This window comes from Trachurus trachurus, assembly GCF_905171665.1.
Source record: "Trachurus trachurus genome assembly, chromosome: 8".
In the NCBI taxonomy this organism is placed as follows: Eukaryota; Metazoa; Chordata; class Actinopteri; order Carangiformes; family Carangidae; genus Trachurus; species Trachurus trachurus.
Genome location: NC_139905.1, coordinates 8,793,867 through 8,819,545, shown reverse-complemented (window position 1 = coordinate 8,819,545; position 25,679 = coordinate 8,793,867). Strand labels below are relative to the sequence as shown.

The 25,679-nt window shown below is 42.7% G+C and overlaps 1 protein-coding gene across 2 annotated transcripts; it reads left to right on the top strand.

The window, feature by feature from the left end:
• Positions 1 to 2,493: 2,493 nt before the first annotated feature.
• On the top strand, positions 2,494 to 25,607 carry map3k3 (mitogen-activated protein kinase kinase kinase 3). Of its 2 annotated transcripts, none has more exons than XM_083976731.1 (17): positions 2,494 to 4,049; positions 8,071 to 8,137; positions 8,705 to 8,829; positions 10,106 to 10,146; positions 10,650 to 10,749; positions 11,572 to 11,685; positions 11,916 to 12,036; positions 12,807 to 12,940; positions 13,885 to 13,958; positions 14,084 to 14,151; positions 15,140 to 15,235; positions 15,318 to 15,479; positions 16,385 to 16,533; positions 17,539 to 17,670; positions 18,975 to 19,104; positions 19,271 to 19,448; positions 22,544 to 25,607. In XM_083976731.1, exons 2-17 carry the CDS (start codon positions 8,134 to 8,136, stop codon positions 22,770 to 22,772), a joined length of 1,857 nt encoding a protein of 618 aa, XP_083832857.1. In that variant the 5' UTR covers positions 2,494 to 4,049; positions 8,071 to 8,133; the 3' UTR covers positions 22,773 to 25,607. The 2 variants fall into 2 exon arrangements, with proteins under 2 accessions (XP_083832857.1, XP_083832856.1); XM_083976730.1 differs by having other exon boundaries at positions 2,494 to 4,061; positions 8,086 to 8,137.
• Positions 25,608 to 25,679: the final 72 nt, after the last annotated feature.

Genomic DNA, 25,679 nt, shown 5'->3' with positions numbered 1-25,679 from the left:
AGGAACGCCCCACAATGTAACTGTGGGCTGATTTTAAATGAATGCCTTCCTGTTCTCATCTCATGTCTTATTATTAGCTAAATACATCTTAGCACCTGGACCTATTTCTTGATATTGAATTTAACCAGAGGTGGCTGACGGAGGGCTTGTCACAACATTGGTCCCCCCCCATGTGCTCCTGCATGTTGCATGTAAAAACCCAGTGCGGAGCACCCCCTGCTGGGGGAAGTGTGACAGTAGAGTCTAGTGTGAAAGGAAGAACAAATAACTTTGCCCAAGAACTTCTGAACAAAAAAGCCTTTATTTGAAGTTTTTAAATGCGTTGCCTCGAGCCTGCAGTGCAGCTACTGCACTCCAAGTCACTTTTGATGTTATTTAATTGCAACACCTAAGAGAAATTAGACAAGATTTCCACAACTGCATTTCATTCTACACAAAGAATGAGTCAAAGCCATTCAAATATCTAATTTTAGGAAATGTCTGAATAACCACTGAGACTTGACTGACACTTGAATGACACGAAGCTCTTTTTGTGACTGAAGGTTTACTGTGAATTTAAGCATGCTGTGCAGACTAGAAAGCTAAACTTAACAGATGGATATTTGCTACTTTTTTAAAAGAAAGAGAAGCCTTAGAAATAAATAGCTGATCGTATTGCTTTTTTTTTTTTTTTCCAAAATGAGACCTTTGAGTGCACAGATCTTTACAAAGAAATCTCTTGATCTTGCCTTTTCAAAAACAGACCTGCTTTCTCAAATCCCACTCTTTAACATAGAAATACTTCACTCAACCAGCAGCCATTTTTTCCTATCTAACCACTTTTTATCCACATGAAATGTACAATAATTCAAATTCTACTGTGTGTGACTGTATTTTTTTTTTTTTTTTTTTTCATTTTAAAAACGGTCCTCTGGATCCCTGAGAATGCTTTAAAATCAAGAACATTGTAACTAGAAATGCTGTCTTTGTCATTCTCCGTTAGCAGTTCGCCAAGGTACAGCTGCAAAATCTGTGAATTGCAACTTTCTAAGTGTAACAGAGCAGACAAGGTACACTTTACACTGGTGCCAAGAGGCTCAGGTGAATGATTGCAGTGTAACGTTTTCAATGTTAAATCTGTGAGTCATTTCATTTTTGTGCTAAACTTGATGTGGACTTACTTTTCAATGCTGTTGTCATTGAGACATTTTAAATGTATGCATCGTTGAAAATGTATTCTGTATTACAGACTTGACCTGTGGATTGAGGTGGCCTTACAGCAAAAGGACGCTTGGACTGTGTTTGCAGTCTTTCTCCTCTATTCTCCCTTCTCTCGATTGCTTAGTTGTGGTATAGAACATTTTAAAATGTAAGCGCCCCCTTTCTGCGCCAATATACACAATCATTTTGTGCATTTCTTTCATTTATTTGTTGTTTTTTACATGCTTTTTGAGAAAAAATAAAATGCTGGTGTTGATTTAATGAGCTGACTCCAGTGTGTTTATTTTAAAGATGGTTTATCACTGAACACCAAGGATACCAAAACATTCAGTTATTGTCTTTTATAAAGTACTTCTGCTAAAATAAAATGAATGAACAGATTGCCATCCTGCACCACTTAATAAGGTCAAAAATAGTATGCAAATCACAACACAACAGGCAGCATTTGTTCAGGTTGGGATCGTGTATAATGTTTGTACTGTTTATACTGACTTCAGTATTTCTTGGGGGGTAGTGTTTCACATCAGTGAGAAGAACGTGGTTGTCATGAGTTTTGTGGTTAATGTACACTGGAAAGTTTGTGCTGGTCCTGGCACTGAAGTCTTTTGCGGAAGCAGTGACGGCATAGTGAGCTTCAGCGATTTTCGCTACCCGTATTTAACTGTAATTGGTACTTTAGGGGACATTTAAGTAACATTTTTCATTCAGGAGTTTTACCTCTATAAAATGTATTGCATATATGTGAACTATCTGGATAGTTCACATATGTTTTACTGGTAACATGTAATGCAGTTTAATTTAAAAGGGGTGAAAATACAATAATAATATAGTATTATATGCAATAATCAAGATTTACATTAGTATTAAATTACAGCAAACGTTAATATCTTTAAAAGGGAAACCAATTAACTGAGAAACAAACCTGTACTTCTACACGCTTCTTATACTATTAATGTGTACCATATTGCATTTAACTGTTTGTTTTTTTTTGCCCTTCTAGGAATGGGTGCTGCTTAGCATCTTATAACTGTGTGAATTGTCGTCTCTCATCAATACTGTGATGTTTTTTTTGACAAACACAAAATAAATGTACTGCATACATTTGACCACTAGTGATAATAGGCTATGTTTGACTCAAAATGCTTGATTTTAGTGTCTGGGTATGAAGTTTTCGACATTCCGATTTTCCGGCAGTCTTTGAAGGCAGCTTCAGTCTGATCTACGTCACGATCGCTCCGCCCCTTTAATAATATCGGGCGCGCTCTCGACGACAGACTTCGACCGAGTAACAGCGCGTCCCCGCGGCTGCTGCCTGCACACAGCGCTAATTTGGATAGTTTAGTGATCAGAAATCCCCCTGGGAATAAATCCAGGTCCTCCTGACGTGCGTTTGGACGACGGACAGTGAAGCACTTTTGGGGGGGAAAACATGGCTACAGCCTGGGAGTGCAGTTTTCACCACTTGTTGGAGGCGTAAAAGCCTGTTCCGGTGGCGGCGGTGGTGGTTGTGATATTTTTCTGTCAGGAAGTTTTGACGTATTTTCGGTTGAAGATTGTTTCTTGCTTTTGTTGTGGTTGGTGAAAGTTGCAAGACCGCGATGTGGACGATGCGTTGCAGACATCGCACGACAAGTATTATTTACGTTTTCTTTCTTTTTCTTCACGTTTTAAAAGGTTTTCGTGTGTGAATGCAGCTGCTTTTAAAAGAGCCCGAAGCTGTTTCCGAAATCTAAACATCGGTGGAGTTTGTCCAACTTTCACTCCGCTTCACATGACGAGCTGACTTTACTTGTGTCATGAACACAAATAAGTGTCATTTAAGTTCTTTGTTGCTGCAACTTTACACCATCGTGTCGCTCTCTGAATCAAATTCCTCTACTGTTTTCTTTTCTTTCTTTCTTTTTGTTTAAAAAGAAACCCTCAGGCTTGTTTGTAGTTAGTTTTCAGTGTATTATTATGTTTAGATGTGGATTTATGTTGCAAAGCGATGCAGTCGAATCCCGTGCAAACATAAAAAGTGAGGATATTTTCAGTTTGGGATATTTTGGAGTCAAACCTGGCAACACAAGAGAGGGAAAATCTGCAAACTTAGCAGGAAGAGAGGCCGTCAAAATCACGGAAATCGTACGGACTTTTCCTCTGGCGACCTGTTAACTCACAAATGGATTTCATACAGGCCATACGGTTATTGTTACACCTTGTATGGTAGTGTTTTGGTTTTTTCTTTTTTCTTTTTTCATGTCGGACGGAGCCAGAACTCTTGTGTCCTGCTTTTTTGAACGCGCCAACATCTGATGGACTTTTTCATATCTTTTTTTTTTTAAAGAAAATGTTTTTAAAATGTGAGTTTTCCAAAGAGCCGAGGCTGCAGCAGCGGGACAGGAGCTGATGTAGCTTTTCCATCGGAACATTTTTTATTTATTTATTTATTTTATTTCATTTTTTTTGCTATCTGATGTGACCCTGTTTTGTTTTCACAACCTGGAAGTATCCGTTTGTTTTTTTGTTTTGCTCCAATTTTCCGTCCAAGAAGAAAGAGAAAGAGAAGGAGAAGAACAAGGAGAAGGAGAAGACGAGCCTCCCACCGTTACCTGGTGGGGGTGGTGGGAGGAGGAGGAGGAGGAGGATGGCGCCCTCAAACACACACATACACACTAACAAACTCACAACACACACACACACACTGCTCACCGGTGTGTTGTCGGTGTGACTGACTGAGGACAACGATGAACACGAACAACGGGCGGACCGACGACGACGACTGCGTCATCTCCACGGCGGCGTCAAGGCAACGGTGACCGAACGAACGGAGTGTCGGTTCCCAGGGTTCGAGGTCGTCAAGGCAACAGGTGAGGGTTCTTGTTGTTAGGGAGTTGTGTGACCATGGTGACAACTGCTGTCAGGTAGTGGATGTATGTGAGTGAGTTGTAAAAAACAAACTTTCAGCTTTAAAAACAGACAAATCCACGAGTTTTTCTTTTGTTTTCTGAGGCCAAATCATCAACTATACCCAAAACAAAGTGTGCAGACTGTTTTTAATGAGTTAAAACGTTTATTTTCCAATATAACGATCTACATTCAATAGCTACATTATACAACCTTTTCGACAATAAATCATCTTCAGTTTTTACTGAGAGTGTTGCAGAGAAGTTTTAATTCAACTTATACCCAAAACAAAGTGGGCAGACTGTATTCAATTAGTTAAAAAGTTTGTTTTCCAACATAACGATCTACATTCAGTTGAGTTAGATAGCCACATACAACCTTTTCGACAATAAATCATCTTCAGAGTGTTGCAGACAAGTTTTAATTCAACTTATACCCAAAACAAAGTGGGCAGACTGTATTCAGTTAGTTAAAAAATGTATTTCCTAACATAACAATCTACAATCAATTGGGTTTAATAGCCACATACAACCTTGTCTGCAATAAATCATGTTCAGTTTTTACTGAGAGTGTTGCAGAGAAGTTTTAATTCAACTTATACCTAAAACAAAGTGGGCAGACTGTATTTGGTTAATGAAAAAAGTGTATTTCCTAACATAACAAAGCCACATGCAACCTTGTCTGCAATAAATCATGTTCAGTTTTTACTGAGAGTGTTGCAGAGACGTTTTAATTCAACTTACACCTCAAATAACTTTGTTGGATGTAGTTTGTGGTGCTGAACTGTGTTACATAATTCATAGTGATGTATCAGGTGGTCAAAAATAATAGAAACACTTGCAATAAAGTTCACCACAAACATGATATTCATCACAGAAGTGGGGTTTAGCACAGTTTGTTGTACTTAGACTGCATTAGTTTTAGCCTAATAAACTCCCTGTTGAGTGTATAATTCAGATGGGGAAATACTCGATCCTTTATTTATTTATTTTTGTGGTCATCAGATTTGGATAGAACAGATTGGTTAACGTTTTTCCTCGACCTTTTCCCACTGTTATCTGAACATGCAGCATCTCCCTCGCACAAACTCACGCTGAGTTTTCATGTTGAGACTGGACGATTGTTTATCTTTTGAAATTTATATTCAAATGTATCTGTGCATGTGTTGAAACACTACAAAGCAAAGCAGCTTCACTCTGAAACTCTGAAAGCCCGGGCCAAGTTCTCGCAGCTTGTTGAGATTGCAGCGATATTCAAATGTTGTGGGTCACCCTGAGTCCAAAGCACATGTGCACCTGAGACAGGAGAGAGCGGGAGGGAAAAAGAGAGAGATGTCAGGTCAGGGGGATTTTTTTTTTTTTTTTTTTGCTTGCTGTGAAGCCCTCGGGCCAGATGCATCACTGGCCAGAGACAGAGTGAGGACTGTGGCTGGGAAAAACAGCCTCAGACTAAACACCTCTCAAAGCAGACAGAGCAGAGAGGGGGGGAGGAAAATCCATGTAAATCCTGCTAGTCCTGGAAATGTGATACAAGGAAAATAAAGCGGGCACAGCTGACTGGACTGGTAAAGCGCAGCAGCCTCCTTCGCCATTGAATTCCCCACATTCCACTTGGGAGGTAATTAAAATCAGCAGAAGCAAGGGAGAGAAGAGAAAAGAAGAGAAGAGAGAGGGTAACTGGGGGATTGGACGCAGTTGTGTTGTTTACTATGAAGACCCATTGAGGTACGAGATCTGAGCTGACATTGTGGTGCGTTCGTCGGTGCCAGATCGAGATGGAGAGGAGATAACGGTTCTGCATTACCTGAATCGACTGTAGATTCATGCAGCTACCCGGGGTGGAGGGGGATTGGGGGGAATTGCATTGCACACCTCATAAACTTCATGCTATTTCGTCGGCGATGAAGTGCCATAACTTAAGCGTGGGGTTCACAGAGTTGAAGGACAAAAGTCTTTGGCATCCACTCACTCCGCTGGCAGGGGGAGAACATGAGAGCGGCGGAAGCTTGAAAGCAACGTGGCAACGCTCTGCCGACCACAGACGGACGTGCCCGACATTCCTGTGGGTGATTATTACCCAGAAATCCACTGGGTCACTGAGCTGCCTCAGGTGCTGCTGCTGCTGCTGATGATGATGGTGCCCAGTTTCATTGCATTGCACAGAAGAAAGTTTTTCCCGCTTCCTCGCTCTCTCTCTCCTCTCTCTCAGATCTTCTAGAGCTGCTGTGCACAAATCAAGACCTCAGGCGGCTGCAGCCTGTCGCTCTGCGCTCCATCCTCCATCCTCGGACGCTTTAACATACCAGAGTCTGGTGTTTCTTTGTCCTGGTTCCTGTGTCCTCATCATAAAACAGTCACTGGCTCTTTAGGCTTTCCAAGTTCCCCGACCACACAGCTCTGTGGCTTCATTGACTTACTACTACATGACATTTTAGACCAGTCACAGGAAACTATGCAGCAGTGATTTCTTCAAGAGGCTCAGCTTGCTTGAAAGTGACATCATTTACATACCATACGCGGATGTGATGGTTTACCCAGTTTCTGTGGCTCGTGCCCAAAATTAAGACAAGATAAGACAAGACAAGATAAGATAGACATTATTCATCCCTCCATGAGGAAGTTGACAAGATTTACAATTAACAGCAGCTGAAGCATCCAGGGTAGGAAGAAAATAGTGACAAGAACGAATAAAACATTAATACAAGTCTAAATCTATATATTTTTAAGGAGAAGATGGAAAAAATATCATCCTGCAGGGCTCCAGACTAACATTTACTTACTAGGAGCAAAGTGGTCCCAACTTAAAAAGCAGAAAATTTAGGGGCGCACACAATAAATTGACTTGCAAAGCAAATATTCACATTTCCTTTTCATTCATGATCCTCACACACATTGGCCTGACACCTGTAATGACAGATCACAGATTCTTTGAGTCTCCTCTTCCATGTTTCACCAAAAAAAAAGGCAAATTTCCTGGTTGCACAGGCGCCAGTAGATGAAAATTTTACCTACACTGTCTCAAATTTTAGGGGCAAATTGCCTCCAGTTCATCTGTCTATCATCAGTCCTGTGGTATCGATATTGGTCACATTCAGTGTTGAGCACCATAGCGTTTATGGTCTTATGGAAAAAGGCTTTTCAAGGAGCTTGTAGTTTGGTTTCGTTGCCTTATTCAAGCTTTTCTCAATCATCCATAATTCACTGTATTTGTGAGAACGGAGTTCATGTGAAAAGAGCGCTGAGAACATAAGTCCTGTTGTGTGCGACTTTGTTGAATTGGTTTAAATTCCTCGGTTTATTGGTACAAATTTTGAGGGAAACCCTCTCCATTGAAGGAAATGCCTCAGTTTATAACGCTGTTGACGCCTTGAAACGGGGCAGATAATATTGCCCGGTTAACATCAACAATGGAGGTTATAACACAGCTGAGTTTGGTTTTTCTCTGCAGCTCGTGCAATCAGAGACGTTTTAGAGCTGGTCCATGTTTGAAATGGCAGAAAAAATCATTCTTCTCATAAAAGCCGTGCCAGAGCGATCTCTGCCAGTGTAGCTGGAGTTTCAGCCGTTTCCAATTGTCATTCTTTCTCATGGGCAAAAAAACACACACACTCGTACGTACACACACACTCGTACACACTTATACACAAAACACACACTCTCATATGTACTGCATTGACTCAGGCCTGCAGGTCTGCAAGGAGTCAAACATGAAAAGAGGTTTGTGCTGTGAATGAAAATAAGATTTCCTGGTTAACGTCACATTAAAACCATTATGTTGTATAACTGAATTATGGAGATGCCATGTAATAAAGGCACGGTGATGCCTTCAGGCTCCAGGCGGTAACCCCCTCATGTTTACCTCTCAGGTGGTGTTTATCTGAGCTGCTGGTAACCTCATGTCTGACTTGGTTATATACAATAACAACAATGCCATCCTCCATTATTACAAACTTATTACTGATTGATTGGTTTCTGTCTTCATCAGGCCGGGGCGCAGCAGCAGAGACGAGTTTTCTGAAGACTGGACCACGAACGCACCGTCGCCACAATGAGTGAGTCCTGTGAATCCTGATGTTAGAAAGACATTTAATGCACAGTTTCCCCTGCAGCAGCGTGAGATAAAAACAGACACACACACTCTCACACCAAACACCCTCCCCGAGGCCAAAGAGCTGCAGCAACAGCCGCCGCCGCCGCCGCCGCCGTCGCTGCTGCTGCTGCTGCTGCTCCAGATGCCGTCGGGTGAAGGATTGGCTTTCAGTGTTGTGGAGATGGGGGTCTGGTTCTCTCCGCTGCCCCGGGGCCGTGTGATGTCTGTCCAAGCTACACAAGGAGAATATTTTCTCTTCGTGACTCCGTCCAGCCCCGGCAGAGCTCTCCTTGAAATCAAACGTGGGAATAGGCATATCAAAAACACTGCAGTCCTTTCCTGACTCTTAATACCCTGTCACAGGATAGTCTCAATATGGCTGCAGTTAAACCTGCCTAATTGTCTCCACACATCTCTCTAGTGCCGTCGTTCCCTCTCTTTCTTTCTGTCACCGTTCATTTTACAGGCCTCACTCTAATCGTGTGTTTTTTTTTTTTTTCCCCCACTCCTGACCCATTATCCTCTCCAGATGAGAGACAGGCTCTCCACTCCATAATGAAGGACCTGGTTGCCCTCCAGATGACGCGGCGCCAGCCCGTGCTGTCATACGACAACAGCAAACCCAAGACACCGACTCCACAGACCAACAGACAGGTACAGAACCGCTGCAGCACAGATTATCAGACAGGTTTTCAGAGAACCAACCAAACCTATAGATGGTTTTGGAAGATAAAGCCGATATAAAGTTGTGTTCATGAACCCAGGAATAATGGAAACGATCATCCTGGTTTCACATAAGTCAAAAAACTCAGTGACAAACAATGTTCTTCCTCAAAGCTCTTGGACCTACATGTAAATAAAGTCATACTATAGATAGATAGATAGATAGATAGATAGATAGATAGATAGATAGATAGATAGATAGATAGATAGATAGATAGATAGATAGATAGATAGATAGATAGATAGATAGATAGATAGATAGATAGATAGATTTCTTTATTGTCTGCCCCAAAGGGTAGCAGAAACAGTATGGGTGACTGCTGACTGTCAAAATAAAAGCCTAATGGCGTTTCTGTCCACACCATTTACACACAGCTGTAACTCCAACAGCCTTTGAGTTGTCTCCATTAGTATTCAGACTAATAATAATAATAATAAACTTTATTTACAAAGCACTTTTCTGTGCTCTTCACAGTCTGGGCGGTCTAACAGCTGAGATGAAGGAATAACCTGTAACAGAAGTCTGTTGGGTCTTAATTGCTGACAAAGTATGTTTTTTATCTTCATGACTACAGGTGTGTCAGCCGTAGAATTTTTATTATGTACAACTGCTGTAATAAAACTCCCACGTACCCAGGCATCACCCTGAAGTGAGAATATATATAAATATTCTCATTGCTTACAGTAATTTCAGCTGTTAGCTCATTTAGCTCGACGACAGATGAGTTGCAGAAGAAGCCACCCACAACGTTGGTTTCTTCTCGTTCATCTGAAAAAGATTAAATCCAGTTATTTTTCAACAGCTTCTCTCAAAATATGTCCAGCTTGTGTTGGAGAAGCTGCCAGTTAGTAGCCCACCACCCACCACCCTCCACCCTTCAAGCTTTGACATTTTCCTCGCTCAGTTACTGAGTTTTTGCGCCCGTCATGAGCAGAAGTTGTTTTGTTTTTTTCATAAATGATGAGGCAATGGAAGAAAGTACAAAAGTACAAAGTGACACATCTTCCCAGCAGACAGACTGACAATCTTTGTGTAAGACCCACAGGTGAAGACATCGCATGTGAAAGTGCTGCAGCTCCAAAAAAAAAGAAAAGAAAAGAAATCACACTGTTGTTATTAGTTATATAATTGAAATAATATCAGTGCATTGATAATAACTAATACGACGACCTCTGTTTGTCCATGTGGTGAACTTCCTGTTTCCAGGACGACGTCAGGATAAAGTTTGAATTCTCAGGAGAAAGACGGTGAGTTTGTTTAAGTCTTTATTTACATGCATGCCATGAGAGTGTCTGTATGTGTGTGTGTGTGTGCATGTATACATCCATATGCAAGAGAGTGAGTGTAAACACTCCCACACAACAGACATAAACACACTCGATCACATGCCGCTCCAGTCACATGTTCCCGCTCATGAGAGAAAAAAAACACGTCTCAGAGTCCAACACAACACACAACTGCAGCTCTTAACTCGGATGGTATGTGAGTGAGCTGGATAATATGGAGGAAAAGACTGTGGTCAGGCTGCAGCTGCCAGCGCAAACCGCAACTATGCAAGGTGTACTTGGAGGAATCTGCTCGCACTAAACACAGCAGCCCCATGTGTCGGTGTGTGTTTAATGTTTTTACTTGAGTGTGTGTGTGTTTAATTTTTTTGCTTGAGCGTGTGCATGTTAACTGAAAAAAGATCAAGATCATCTGTCTTCTTATCGTTGTGATTCTTATTTTCTCCGTGTGTGTTGATGTGCAGGATCCTGATGTTTGGACGTCCCGTGCAGTTCGAGGAAATCCAGCAGAAAGTGAAGAGTGTGTTCGGGCAGCAGCTAGACCTGCACTACATGAACAATGAGGTAACGCTGTTCACACCAGTCTCTCGTATATATAAAATATAAATGTGTGTGTGCATGTGTTATTATTGTTGTATTATTCTCAGTGTATCAGTTTATACTCTGAGAAGTTTAATAAACTTTCGAGGCAAAATAGATTTTGTTCCATTTTCAATAAACCAAACATAATAATCTAAACTCCTGATGTTTGTTATCACATGAGACAAAGTAGAAAATCTTCATTTGAGAAAATGGAATAAAGAAATGTTTGGTAGTTTTATTTAATTAATCAATTATGAATGATTTCCTGTCAATTTACTTAATTGATTCATTTACTAATTGTTCAAGCTCTACGGACATTTCTGCATATAGACTTTGTCTGTGTTTCCATATTTGGATTAGGGATGCAAGTGCAACTAACGATTATTTTCATTATCAATTCATCTGTTGATTGTTTAAACGATTAATCTATTAGTTGTTTGATCAATAAAATGTTAAAAAATGTCAATCAGTGTTTCCCAAACCACAAGATGACGTCCTCAAATGTCTTGTTTTGTCCACAAACCAAAGAGAGACTCAGTTTATTGTCATAAAGGAACAAAGAAACTAGAAATATTCACATTTAAGAAGCTGGAATCAGAGAATTTGGACTTTTTTTCCTTAAAAAACTACCCAAACCGATTATTCGATTATCAAACTAGTTGACGATTAATTTAATGATTGGTTATTGTGCGATTAATTGCAGCTCTATTTTGGATTATTGATTGAACGTTTGTGCAGCCCTTGCGTTGTGTATTTAGTGTGAGTGTTAATGTGTTTGTCTTGTGTCTTGTGTCCTCCTGGCAGTTGTCCATCCCTCTGCGAGGTCAGGACGACCTGGACAAGGCGATCGACTTGCTGGACCGAAGCTCCAACATGAAGAGCATCAAGATCCTGCTGCTCACTCAGGAGCACAGCAACGTGAGACACACACACACACACACACACACACACACACACACACACACACACACACACACACACACACACACACACACACACACACACACAGGGCGTACATTTACAGCAGCATTTCTTCATCACAGACCCATATTGTGAAAAATCAAGCTTCCTCATTCATTTCCATCACTCTAACTGGCTCTCTCTCTGACGTCGTTTAACCCTTCGTCCTCCTGTGCCTCTCCCTCCAGGCCTCCTCCCCCTCCCACCATGCGCCGTGTAAGCAGGTGAGGATCAAGTCGTCCCAGTCCACGGGAGACGTCAGCACCGTTTACCAGGCTGCAGAACCCCGAGGGCGCCACCTATCAACCGGTACGCATCTTCACTCATTCAGCTGTCTCTCTCTCTCTCTCTCTCTCTCTAATCTTATCTCTTAGCACCGTGCAACAACAACATGGCTGCAACTCTGAGTTCATAAAGTAAAAGAAAAAAGTTCCCTCTGTAAATATTCCTTTTATGAGTCGCTGTCGTGTTTCATGTGTCTTCGCCGCCGCTTCTTTTTTTTTTTACTACCTCAGTTTCCCTTTCTGCCGCCTTTGCTCTCTCTCTCTCTCTCTCTCTGGCTGCTGCTCTTTCTTTGGCTTCCCCTTCTAGCAATGGGTCCTCTTCCTTTTCCTGTTCACCATCACTAGACGATGCCTGCTGGACGGCAGCCAATCAGATTATGGAGCTCTATTAGTGCGGTGGACCAGTGGCCCGCTTTAGGATCTCTTTTCTTTTTTTGTCTTTCTCTGAAGCAGCAGGGGAAGAGGGGAGGGGGGGGGTCAGAGCGGCTGCAGGAGGGCATGAGATCTGGACTTTATTACAGCAGCAGGACATAAACACTAAAACCAGTTCTCAGCCATTAAAGTCAGAAACATTAGAGCATGATTGTCAACACAGAGGAGGAAGGATGATGAGTTTGAAAAAAAAAAGTGACGCAAAGCAGCTTTTTCCCACATCGTCCGCTGCACCTGAAGCACATGGTTGTTGACGCTTCTCAGTCCTCCTTCAAATATTGTTTTAAATTCTTATTTTTCGTACCTCTGATCTTTTTTTTTCTTCCTCTCTCTCTCTGCCTCATAACTGCCGTCTAATCCCAGGTTCTCAGAACACGGGGCGTAGCTCACCGCCTCCTGGCTACGTGCCCGAGCGCCAGCAGAGGATCGCCCGCCAAGGCTCCTACACCAGCATAAACAGTGAGGGGGAGTTCATCCCGGAGACCAGCGATCAGTGTGTGAGTCACAGCTTCACAGCTAATGGGGGAAAATCCACTTCTCTGCGGCGTGTTTGGGATCTCAGACTCTGAGGATTTGTTCACATAAACAATTTTCTGGTCACTGAAATTCAGTATCTTGGCTGATTTTCCGGGGGGATTCTCGATAACAAGAAGCTGAATTAACCTGCAGAATTAAAGGGATAGTTCAACATTTTGGCAAATTGGGCCATTGCCATAATCCCTATAGTTTTAAGAGTAGGTTCGTTACCTTTAATTGTTGGTGCAAGCTAATTTTAGAACTGCTCAGAGCTACGCTACGGAGGCTAATGGGATTTACAGTATTGGTTTCCTTCATCAAACTCATCAAATCCAACAATCCAACAACTCCAAAACGCTCTTGTGGACAAGTTGTGATCTGCACATTCACCACGCTATGAGATAATAACAGAACGTTACCAGACAGAGTTGTTTTAGAGGTAAATTCATGCAAAACCGCTGATGCACGTTCCTGTCAGGGGCAGTTTTTCAGCAAGCAGTCTCTGTATTTGCCTTGAAAACATCTCCGTCTCGTACCGTTCTGTTATTATCTCATAGCGTGGTGAATTTGCAGGTCACAACTTGTCCACCAGAGCATTTTGGAGTTGTTGGATTGTGTATTTGATGAGTTTGATGAAGGAAACCAAGAAATCCCATGAGCCTCCGTAGCGTAGCTCTGAGCAGCTCACGGCTCTGCTCCGCCGTTCTAAAAAATAGCTTGCACCGACAATTAAAGGTAACGAACCTACTGCTATGACTATAGGGATTATGGCAATGGGCACAATTCGCCAAAATGTTGAACTATCCCTTTAAAAAACTGTGGACTTCCAAAGTTACCAAAAATCGACATTTCTAGGTTTACACAAAAACACATGTGAACGCTCTCACACTTCTCCTCATTTTCCATTGTTGCCGTCCGTGCACAGGGGCTGGATCCCTGGAGCAGTGCGGAGAACTCGGTCTCTGGAAGTTGTCAGTCTCTGGACAGCAACTCAGACAGGTGAGGAGCTGCTGCACCTGCCCGCACAGGAACCGACTTCTTCATCTTTTTTTACCATTATATATCCTCACGATCTGTGGTTTGCACTTCTCACACCTCCTCCTTCTGCTCGTCTTGTCTTGCAGCCCGTCGCTGAGGAAGTCTCGCATGCACAGAGCCAAAAGTTACCCTGACAACCGTCAGGAGGGCTCAGGTGAGAGCAGCAGCACCGTCCGTCACAGTGATGATGATGTGGGAATATTGTGTGAACGCAGCCCACGAGGACACAACCGCTGTAACGTCGAGAATAGAAACAGTGCAGCCTCGTCCTTTAAAAAGCTCGAGGTTTAAAGGAATAGTTCACTCAAAATTGAAATTTCACTCATTATCTACTCACCCTCATGTGGACTAAGGGCTGGGAGAAGTTTCAGAGTCCTCCGTGGCTTCTCTGAGTTACAGGGGGTCTCGGCGTAGCAGTGCATGTCCATATAACGGTTGCAAATGGATACCAACTGTCTTCGTAACAAAAAGACACACCAAAAAACATCTAAATATTTGCGCCGGCGTCCGTGCAATTACGGACGCCGGCGCAAATCGCGCGAGATTTGGACGGACCAGGAAGAGGAGCTTCCGTTACAAACAAGCTTGAAATATAGACTTATTTAATTTTTTTCGGAACAATTTCGCATTTCGGGGCTTCAATACAAGACGGACATTACATACGAGCAGCATGGAGGTATTTGGATGTTTTTTGGTGTGTCTTTTTGTTACGAAGACAGTTGGTATCCATTTGCAACCGTTATATGGACATGCACTGCTACGCCGAGACCCCCTGTAACTCAGAGAAGCCACGGAGGACTCTGAAACTTCTCCCAGCCCTTAGTCGACATGAGGGTGAGTTGATAATGAGTGCAATTTGAATTTTGGGTGAACTATTCTTTTAACAAATCTGATTTGATAAAGATCTATTCTTGATTGTTTGTGTTATCTTGTAACGACATTAAATAAATCGCATTAACTCACAAATGCTCTTCACATAAGCCTCCAGCTGGTTAAGTACGAGCTGACACAGTCGCTCACATGAACTCTGTGTGACTCAGAGTGAGATTGAGTCGGACTGCGGTTGAATCGCAGAGTAATCCTGCTGACTCGCCTCTGACCTCTGACCTCTGACCTCTGACCTGCGGCTATTTGGTTTTCAGACAGGGAGAATCATGTGTACGACCGAGTAGCAGGAAAAGGAGGAACGTATCCTCGCAGGTACCACGTCTCCCTGCATCATAAAGACCACAGTGAAGGTAAGACGGCTCTGTTTACCCAACATGCACCTGGCTCTTTTACACTCTCTCTTTATTTCATCATGCATCATCTCTGTCTCAGGTCGCCGAACGTTCCCACGGATCCGTCGTCCCCAGGGGAACCTGTTCACTCTTGTGCCTTCGCGCCGGTCGCTCAACGGCAGCGAGGAGAGTCTGGGCAGCTGGCAGCTGGTCGACGCCCAGGGCCGACTCCGCCCCCAGGAGCGCTCCGTCGCCCACAAGTGTGAGTGGGAAAAACTTTCCACTGTAACCAAATTATTGACATGGTGGGAGACGAGAAACTCAGAGTGTTTGTGTCTTTGTGCCTCATTTAAGATGCACATCGTTTAAAGGGATAAGTTCAACATTTTGGCAAATTGTGCCCATTGCCATAATCCCTATAGTCATAGCAGTAGGTTCGTTACCTTTAATTATCGGTGCAAGTTATTTTTAGAACGGCAGAGCAGAGCCGCGAGCTGCTCAGAGCTACGCTACGGAGGCTAATGGGATTTCTGGTTTCCCTCATCAAACTCATCAAATACACAATCCAACAACTCCAAAACGCTCTGGTGGACAAGTTGTGACCTGCACATTCACCACGCTAGGAGATAATAACAGATCGTTACTAGACAGAGTCGTTTTCGAGGCAAATTCAGAGACTGCTTGCTGAAAAACTGCCCCCAACGGGAACGCGCATCAGCGGTTTTGCCTGAATTTACCTCTAAAACAACTCTGTCTGGTAACGTTCTGTTATTATCTCACAGCGTGGTGAATGTGCAGGTCACAACTTGTCCACCAGAGCGTTTTGGAGTTGTTGGATTGTGTATTTGATGAGTTTGATGAGGAAAACCAAGAAATCCCATTTGCCTCCGTAGCGTAGCTCTGAGCAGCTCACGGCTCTGCTCCGCCGTTCTAAAAATAGCTTGCACCGACAATTAAAGGTAACGAACCTACTGCTATGACTACAGGGATTATGGCAATGGGCCAGTTTGCCAAAATGTTGAACTATCCCTTTAAGGTCAAGGAGACGGATCCATATCCATTTAACCTTCTTGTATCCTGGTCCATTTAAACTGTGTTTTAGATAAAGTAAACATTGTGTTTAATGTAAAGCATAAACAAACAGATGTGTGTGTTTCTGTTTCTCAGCTCCCAGCGCTCCTCTGACGTGGCGGCGGGGGAAGCTTCTGGGCCAGGGAGCGTTCGGACGCGTTTACCTGTGTTACGACGTGGACACGGGGAGAGAGCTGGCCGCCAAGCAGGTCCAGTTTGATCCCGACAGTCCCGAGACCAGCAAGGTGAAAGTCTCACCCACTCATCAATGCATGAATGCTCTCACAGAGATTACACCACTCTCTCACTGTCACATGTTGGACGACGTCATTCCCTCACTGTTTTTGAAAACATGACTCATGTTACCGTTGAAATATTAAACCTCAGTTTGTTGAATAATAACAAATCAGCAGGAAATACCTCTTCCGTTCTGCTGGAATGCAGGTAGTCGGGATTAATGAGTTAACCGTCGTTACATAAACATCTTCTCTTCAGCTCTGGGTTAGGAGTTAAAACCATAAACTTTATTTTATCCCCTAGAACACAGAGATAGATGACACAATCAATATGTAGGAAAATGAAAAAGAAGAAAATCAATAAGTCATGAGCAGTGTTTATCTCTGCTGCTGCTGCTGCCTCCGCCTCGTCTCTCTTCCCCCCCGTTTTAATGTGTTTTCCTGTCGGCCACAGAGAAAACATGCACTGTCACTTCCTGTATCTGAATCCCAGCCAAGTGTTGTGGTGGTGGAGAAGGGTGACAGGTCAGCGTCGCCATGGCCTCCCGTCACCCCTACACACACACACACACAAACACACAGACACACACACACACACACACACACAGTTGTTTCATTTAAAGCAGCTTCTGTTTTGGGACTTTGGGACTTAGTTTGTCTCTGTCTCTTTCTGTTGTGTCCTCGCTCTCTGAAGTAAACACAGGAACTTCTTTTGGGGAACTCGGGCTGTTGCCTTTTATTGACTCTCTGCTTTAGGTTTCACTTTTGGCAGACTCACAGTTTACTGTTTGTCGTCCGTCTGTTTATAGTTAACATTTTGCTTGTTGTCAGTGGTAACAGATACACGAGCGCCTGCGAGGGATTTTAGACATGTTTGGGGGGGAAAAAAACATATATATTTTGTTTGCAAATGAAAACAGATGCCACAGTTTTCATGCTGGATCTCATCTCTCTCTGTGCAGTGTGTTAATGACCTTGTTATCTGTGTCTGGATGTGTGTGTGTGTTTGTGCAGGAGGTCAGCGCTCTGGAGTGTGAGATCCAGCTGCTGAAAAACCTGCATCACGAGCGCATCGTGCAGTACTACGGCTGTCTGAGGGACCACAACGAGAAGACCCTCACTATCTTCATGGAGTACATGCCGGGGGTGAGTCTCAGCAACCGGGGCAAAGAGGGCTCAGGAGTAATGGCTTTAAAAAAAAAGAAAAAAAAAAAAAGAAGAGCAATTTACTCTTTAAATCGCTTTAAAGTGGATAATTACGGTGCAGACTCAGGTGAAACATCAACATTGGCAGCATGAGGTAATCACACCGAGGAGATTAGCTCAGTCTCCTGGGAATGCTTCAGCAGGTTTTCAGTGTCAAATCTGGATCAAACCACCGTCCTTTGTCAAGTTTTTAATGACTAAAAGCAGCTGCACGACTCATTAACTCGGCAGCAGCTCAGTGGGAGGAGCCTGTTGCTCTGTGGAGACGGCGGTGGCTAAAACGACGGCGAAAGAGGAGCTGACATAAGTGGAATCATTTCCCTGTAGTATGAAGAAGAAGAAGAGATTCTGGTGGAAAGACCTGTGGATGGTGCAGCTTATATGCAGGTTAAAAGAGTCGACAGTCAAACCAGATATGAGCTACTGGGCCTTAAACTTACTTATAATGATTTAATAATCCCGTTATTTGTTTTTAAAGAGAAGAAAAGGCATTGAGTCATAAATGTGAAAGAATCTGAGATTTTATTTTAAGGCCTTATCGCCAAGCTCGAGTTGAAAACTAAACATCTATTCCCTCACCTCAGGCTTTGTTTTCCATCATATTTCATCTAATATTGTGGCGCAAGATAATTATTATAATTTATAAATAAACGCAGGTTAACGCAACATAGAAAAAGAAAACACAAGACAACAATCGGCTTCCTCAGAGTGTTTGTTAGTTAAAAAAAAAAAAAAAAAGGAGAAATACTTCTGGATCTGTCCAACAACAGTTTTAGGAACTGATGATTTTCACGGGAACTTTGTTTCTCTTTAGTTCCTGGGCCGCCGGTTGAGAGCCAACTTCTGTACTCATCTATAAATAGCAACATAAAGAGCCCATTACACTATTATACACCATTACAGAAAAAACAAAGACTCAGCACTTTGTTGTAGCTGCAGTCAGCTGCCTTTCCCTTCAGGACCGTGAATAACTAATCACACAGCGGCGGTCGGCGGATCAGTGCTATTCTGTCTCTCATACATATAATACAGTAATGTGCAGCACTGATTGCAGCTCTGCAGATGTGGAGGAAGCACAAACACAGATGTGTTTTTGAGTCGAGATCACAGGATCACAGACCTCTCCGTCCTTCAGGTGCCAGCTCCATCTGTGTCTGCTGCAGCTCTGGAGAGTCTCACAGTCGTTGTGTTACAGTATTATGGTCTAAAATGTACAGTGTGGTGTGTGTGTTTCTAAATATCAGGGTTCAGTCAAGGACCAGCTGAAGGCCTACGGCGCCCTGACGGAAAACGTGACCCGGAAGTACACGAGGCAGATCCTGGAGGGAATGTCCTACCTGCACAGCAACATGATCGTGCACAGGGACATCAAAGGTACTTTCTGTTTAAACAGCAGATAAATGTTTAGACACGTTTTAAAAGAGATGTTTGGGTTCACCATCTGTGTGTGGGAGAGATGATAGCCCGAGATTAAATGATTGTATTTGTATTTATTTACCTGTTCCTCGTCTGGCTTCGACTCGGCTCGGCCTTCGCTCAGGTGCCAACATCCTGCGGGATTCAGCCGGTAACGTGAAGCTCGGAGACTTCGGTGCCAGCAAGAGGCTCCAGACCATCTGCATGTCGGGCACGGGCATCCGCTCAGTGACCGGCACCCCCTACTGGATGAGCCCGGAGGTGATCAGTGGAGAGGGCTATGGCAGGAAGGCCGACGTCTGGTAAGGACACAGGTTTGATCCCAGCTCAGACGCACAGCTGGACAGATGTTGTGTGATGTTGTTTCTGAAATTACATGTTTATCAGGAGCAACAAAATAAAGTAAAACAATGACTTAGTCTGTGTAGATTTACAGATACAGAGCGTACATTTTTTCCCCCTTTTCATTTGCAAATACATTTTATTTTTATTTGTATAGATTTCTTTTAGTATGCAGAACAATATACATGTGCAAACTGAGCACAAGACACATAATATAACATTACATAACATAAAATGGGGATGATTTAAGTTTGATTTAAGGCAGCAGAGTCAACCTTACACATACCTAGACCTACATCCTTTCTTATCCCAGGAAACTACAGACAGCATATACACAGTATACATGCAAGCATATTCGTATATACATTTATGCATCCTATACTCTACTTATACAACTGCATCCCTGCTCTTAATAGATTTATTTATTACAGTCACATATTTTCACTGACTTTTTTTCACTGAATTCATAATAAAAGCTGTGGAGCAGGATTTATTCATTTATCCACAAAAATCATATATGAAACGACAATATTGGATATGAATGAATTAGTTAGAAATTAGTTTAGGAAATAAAACTCTTCCACACGTCTGTATATAAAACAAATAGATGCATGTAAATCAAGATAGAAATAAAATAAAATAAAAATAGAGAAATTAGGAAGTGTTTTTTTAATATAAAAACTAGAGTCACGTCCTGATCCTGATCCTTACAGCAGGATGGTTCTGGGTTCGATTCCCGGGCCTTTCATATGTTCTCTCTGTGTCTGTGTAGGTTTTCTAACTTCCTCCCACAGTCCACAGACATTCACAGTAGTTTGACTAAAGGGTTAAAGGGATACTTCACCCAAAATTGTTGATAATTCACCAATCATCTCCTCTCCGTCATGCCAAGGAAGGGTTTGGAGAACTTTCAGAGTCATCAAAACGCTTTAGGAGTTCCAGGGGGGGTCCGGCTGGCAACGGATTTTCATATAATGGTGGTGGATAGAGTTCACTTTTGAATCGTCCAAAACACACACTATGAAACATCCAGATACCTCCATACTGCTCGTCTGTACTGACCCAAGTGTCCTGAAGCCGCCACATGAAGAAGTTGTTTGGAAAAATTCATTTGAGCTCTGTTTTTATCCTTGTTGTAGCAGTAGCTCCCAGTGGCTGTGTGAGATGCGTGAGATGTTTGTTCGTGTTTACATCATACATCCAATGGTTTATAACGATGAACAGTGCAGTATGGAGGTGTTTGGATGTTTCATAGTGTGTGTTTTGGACGATTCAAAAGTGAACTCTATCCACCGCCATTATATGAATCTCCAAAAGCGTTTTGATGAGTCTGAAAGTTCTGCAAACCCTTCATTGGCATGACGGTGAATAGAAAATTGGTGAATTATCGATTTTGGGTGAAGTATCCCTTTAACAACATTTGACAAAATTGGTGCAGAAAGTTTTTTGAAGGCGTCAGACAAACAACAGGTCTGTGACTCAGACTGGAGCCGAGTGATGAAAGTGGATTAAGGTCAGGAGACTTTTAGAGGTGAAAACAAACAAACTCTTGATGAGAAGTGTGTGTTTGTGTGTGTGTGTGTGTGTGTTTTCGTGCCTCACATCTCTGAAGAGTAAAAATAGTTGAGTTTGCAGCGGTGACTCAGGTTATGAGCATGTTCTGACTGGGGGAGAAATACCTCCGGGCTGCCAGACGCTGACGGGACGGGACGTGAACGCCAGAGAAAAAGAAGAGTAAACACCGACCCGTTCCTCTTAAAGAGACAGAAGCGCAGCGGTGTTTTTTAATAATAAAGTGTGCTGTGTGTACTGTATCCCAGCTCCCACACACACATACTGTAAACACACACACACACACGGACCAGACAACCCTCCCCTTATGCGAGCTGATTGGGTGGTGACCCCGGGCTGGGGGGCGAGCGACGTGATTGGCCGACGTCCAGTCAGACAGGTCGTAACAGGGGTCGGTATGTTCCAGGTTTCTCAGCTAAGAGGAGGAGGTTTCCACTCAAAACATTCCTCCGAAGCTGAAGTGTTTTGAGACTATTTATTTATTTCGGACATGTTAATTGAATCAGACTTCATCACACACAATTTCAGTTACACAATACAAGCAACATGACCGAAAGGGAAAACGGCAGAAGTATAAAGCTTATCAGGTCCCGCCCCCGATTACCATTCAGAATACATTAATTTCATCACAATTTTTCTTTCTTAGCATACTGTACGTGATACAAGACAGCCAGTCCAGAATAATGTTAAACCCCTTTCTCTGGGTGTAGAAGCTAAGCCAATGCTTTAAGCTACTGAGGCATTTCAACAGGAAACCTAATTGACGCGCTTTTACTTTACCATGACGGATGAATGAGAGTCCAGTTGCTTTTCAGTTTAGATGCAAACAAGTCCATTTATTTTACAGCTCATGCTTTAAATCACACATCTCACACACACACACATCCGCACGGAGCACCGTGATGCTGCACAGTGGTCAAAAACTGTTTTTCCTGTTCCGGTTGGAAACACCTGACGCACCCCCAAAGGTTCCTACACTATATAGGCTGACCCGCCAATCACAGTCAGACCATATGACACACACAACAATTAACATCAAATCTGCTCTTACACTGGGTTTAAATCAATTTATAATTGTCTAGAATAGGGTTTCGTATTTCTTTTTTAAAAGCCCACAAGTTTCTTGATTTTTTTAACCTCATCATCTAGTTTGTTCCACTGTTTGACACCAGTGACTGAGATAGAAAAGGATTTTTCTCACTCTCCTCTGCCTAAATAACATACAGTGTTTCCTCTCAGATTGTGTGTCACTTCTCTGCCTATGAGAAAACCTTGTAAGTTATGCAGAAGAACCCTGTTTGCAGAGTTTTGTAGTTGATTAAGTCGTAGTTTGAGGATTTTTGCATTGATGAACAACTGGTTTGTGTGAACAGGGGGGTTCATGACACTTTTGTACGTTATTTCCCCACAGGAGGAGCCGCTGGAGTTTGTTTGTTTCAGCTTGTTATGATGTGGAACTGATCTGTGTGTCTCTCTTCAACAGGAGCCTCGGTTGCACGGTGGTGGAGATGCTGACGGAAAAGCCTCCGTGGGCCGAGTACGAGGCCATGGCGGCCATCTTCAAGATCGCCACCCAGCCCACCAACCCGCTGCTGCCCTCGCACGCCTCCGACCAGGCGCGGGACTTCATCCGCTGCATCTTCGTGGAGGCCAAGCACAGGCCGAGCGCCGAGGAGCTGCTCAGACACTCCTTCGCCCAGGTTCTGTGCTGAGACTTTTTCTGGACTCGAAAACTTACAGAGCAAGGAAAAAAAGAAAGAAAAGAAAACCTACAGTGGCGCCCTGCAGAACTGGACCGGGACATGTCACAAAACGCCAAAAAGAAGCGACAGTTTGACGGCTGCAGTCAACGCAAAGCTCTAAGAGAGAGAAACCGGTGCTCACACAGCGGCCGCCACCAGGGGGAAACAACACACAGATGACAGAAGCATCTTGGTGGAGGTGTCGACACAAACACACACAAACACACACTCTGAATGCAGCATCAGTGAGTCAGAGCTCCGAGCATCTTCATAATATCGTCTCCTCTCCTCCTCCCGTGTGTTTACATTCACTCGTTGGGCAGCGATGAGAAGAAGAGGAGGAAGAGAAACACCAGAAAAGCTTTGAGTGTTTGACTTTTTTAGCTGAGCAGCGTTGTAAAGCTACAGCAGGCCTACAGCTCACGTTCTCTCAGTGGATGTTGAACTCCACTTGTTCACCACAGTGTTAATTGGACAAGTTGTTCTCTGCTTTTTTTTTTTGTTTGTTTCTTTTCTCTCTTTTTTTGTTTCCCCAACTTTGGCAACTTGCAACTACTTCCTGTTTCAGTTCCTGCTGTGGAACAGAGAAAACTCCATCCTCCTCACAGTTGTAACTCTGTCCGAACCTCGTTTGTGATGCACTTTGCATCTTCACCAGTGTGTAGTTTCAGTTAAAAACACATAACAATGTGTAGAGTAGCTACACTGGAGCTAAAAAAAATAATATTCAGCTATTCAAAAACACCAGTTTCTGTAGCTACTTCAGTACCACACAAGTATAAGCTGTTTCAGGATGAAAACACAAACCTGTGTGTTTCCATGTTTCTCTGGCCTCAATAGACCATGATGCACTGCAGCGACCAGCTCCAGTCTCTGGCTCTCATGCACATTAACGCTCCTCTGAAGGTGTTTCCAAAATCCTCAAAGATTATTTGAACCATCTGGATGGAAACAAAAACAAAAAACAAAGATGAATTTCTTTTCCAGGTAGCCAGAAGTGGCACAGCTGTGCTGGTTAAAGGTGAATTTCAATATATACAAATCTATCTGATAACAAACATGTTCCAGCTGTTAATCCTCCTCCTTTTGGATCAGGAAGCAGAAACAGATGTGCAGCAAAAAGTAAAAAAAAAAAAAAAAAAAAAAAGCAAAGTCTTTGATTCAGATGTTTTTTGTTTTTTGAGATTTGTGGGAATATCGTTTTGTTTCTGTGTCTTTTCAGTCCAATGGGAATGAATGAGAGACACAAACTGGAGCTGAGCAGCTACAAACTCCACCATCATGGTCGTTACTGTAGTTTTTTAAAGGAACCGGTTGAGTCTGGATTTGCCTTAAAAGTATTTGGAGAATCGGTGCATTTCAATACGGTGCAGGACGTAGTGATGATGCAACAGAGTGGGAGGAGCTGAGTGTGAATCTTCTACCTGCTGCACAGGTGTCCTCAGCCCACAAAGTGCCAAACAGAGACACACACACAGGATCATACAGTAGTGTGGACCTGGGAATCAAACAAAACACAAACCAAAAGCCTTAATTAACTAACGAGTTGTGTTGCCTTTGCCTATAATCACTCTGTCCTCATGCGTCTCGCCCAAACAGCCCTGACGAAGAAGCCTTAGCTTAACGATCAATTTGAAATCAGATGCACTTTGATGTAAAAATGAATGTTGTTGGGGGGTTTATTTTCTTTTTCTTCTCTTTGCCAAATTTGTTTTTTGTTTTTTTTGTTTTTTTTTTACTTCAAATGTGAAAAAAATTGAAATGGCTTCACTTTTATTTATATCCCCATGTCCATTACAATTAGATTTTATAAGCAAATATATATGTAAAAATATATTTTTTATATCTAGACTGTGTCAAATCGAATGATACTTTCAGGACATGGCGTCTTTGTTTTGAAAAAAAAAAAAAAAAAAGTTAAATTGTCAAAAGCAGCTGGTTTTGCGGACTTCTACAGAATTGGGGTTTATAAATGAAAAATGGATGGAAAACGAACTCTGGCCGCCGTCGCCGCTGCTGCTGACATCTCCTGGCTCTTGCTCTTGTTCCAACTCAGAAAAAAAAGAAAAGAAATCCTCACATCCTAATAGCTTTACATTCAGATGACAGTATTACCTGACAGGTTATGGAAACTCTGCATCATTTGGCTGCAGCACTCAACCTTTAAAGTGTTAATTTACTAAAGAAACTGCTGGGAATATTTTTGTGTGGTGACCTCAGTGCTATTAAAACATAATTAAGGTGCGTATGTGAGTGTGTAAGTATGTGTAAGTATGTGTGAGTGTGTGAGAGAGAAAGAGAAAGCCAAAGACGAGCAGGACCAGAGCCAGAGCAGCAGGGAGGTCAGAGTTCGCTCTCCAACCCACAACATGACGACTTTGTTTATCCCAGGCTCATCATCATCAGGACCCAGAGTCCAGTATTAAAGTGAATTTTTTTTCAGGGCACACTGGGGGGGGCTTTTACTTTACTGCTGCTGGCCGCCGTCGCCACCGCCGCCGCCTCAATGTGCAAACGACGACATTTCTGTTCAGCTGCTACCAGCTTAAAGGCAGCTAACGTAACAAGTTCAAGTGTTGAAATGGATTTGGTTCCTAGGAAGAACAAAAAAACTATTAAAAAAAAAGACTCCTGGGATAAACAAACGAGCAGAAACTAGTTGGTAGAAATCTATATATATATATGTAAATGTATGATTATGTATCATGACAGGACTTGCAGTGCAAAGTCTAATGTATCAGATTTATTTTACAGCAAGAAAAAGACTTAGTATGTTAAATGACAGTGTATATAAACATACAGTATATGTGCCAGGTGTGTGTGTGTGTGTATATACAGTACATATATATATACACACATACATGGCATGACCTCTCT

Excerpts from the sequence above, each read along its gene's own strand:
- map3k3 (XM_083976731.1), top strand. Across the intron at positions 19,105-19,270 it reads CGTGCACAGGGACATCAAAG|GTGCCAACATCCTGCGGGAT; the intron begins GTACTTTCTGTT and ends GCCTTCGCTCAG. Across the intron at positions 19,449-22,543 it reads GGCAGGAAGGCCGACGTCTG|GAGCCTCGGTTGCACGGTGG; the intron begins GTAAGGACACAG and ends TCTCTTCAACAG.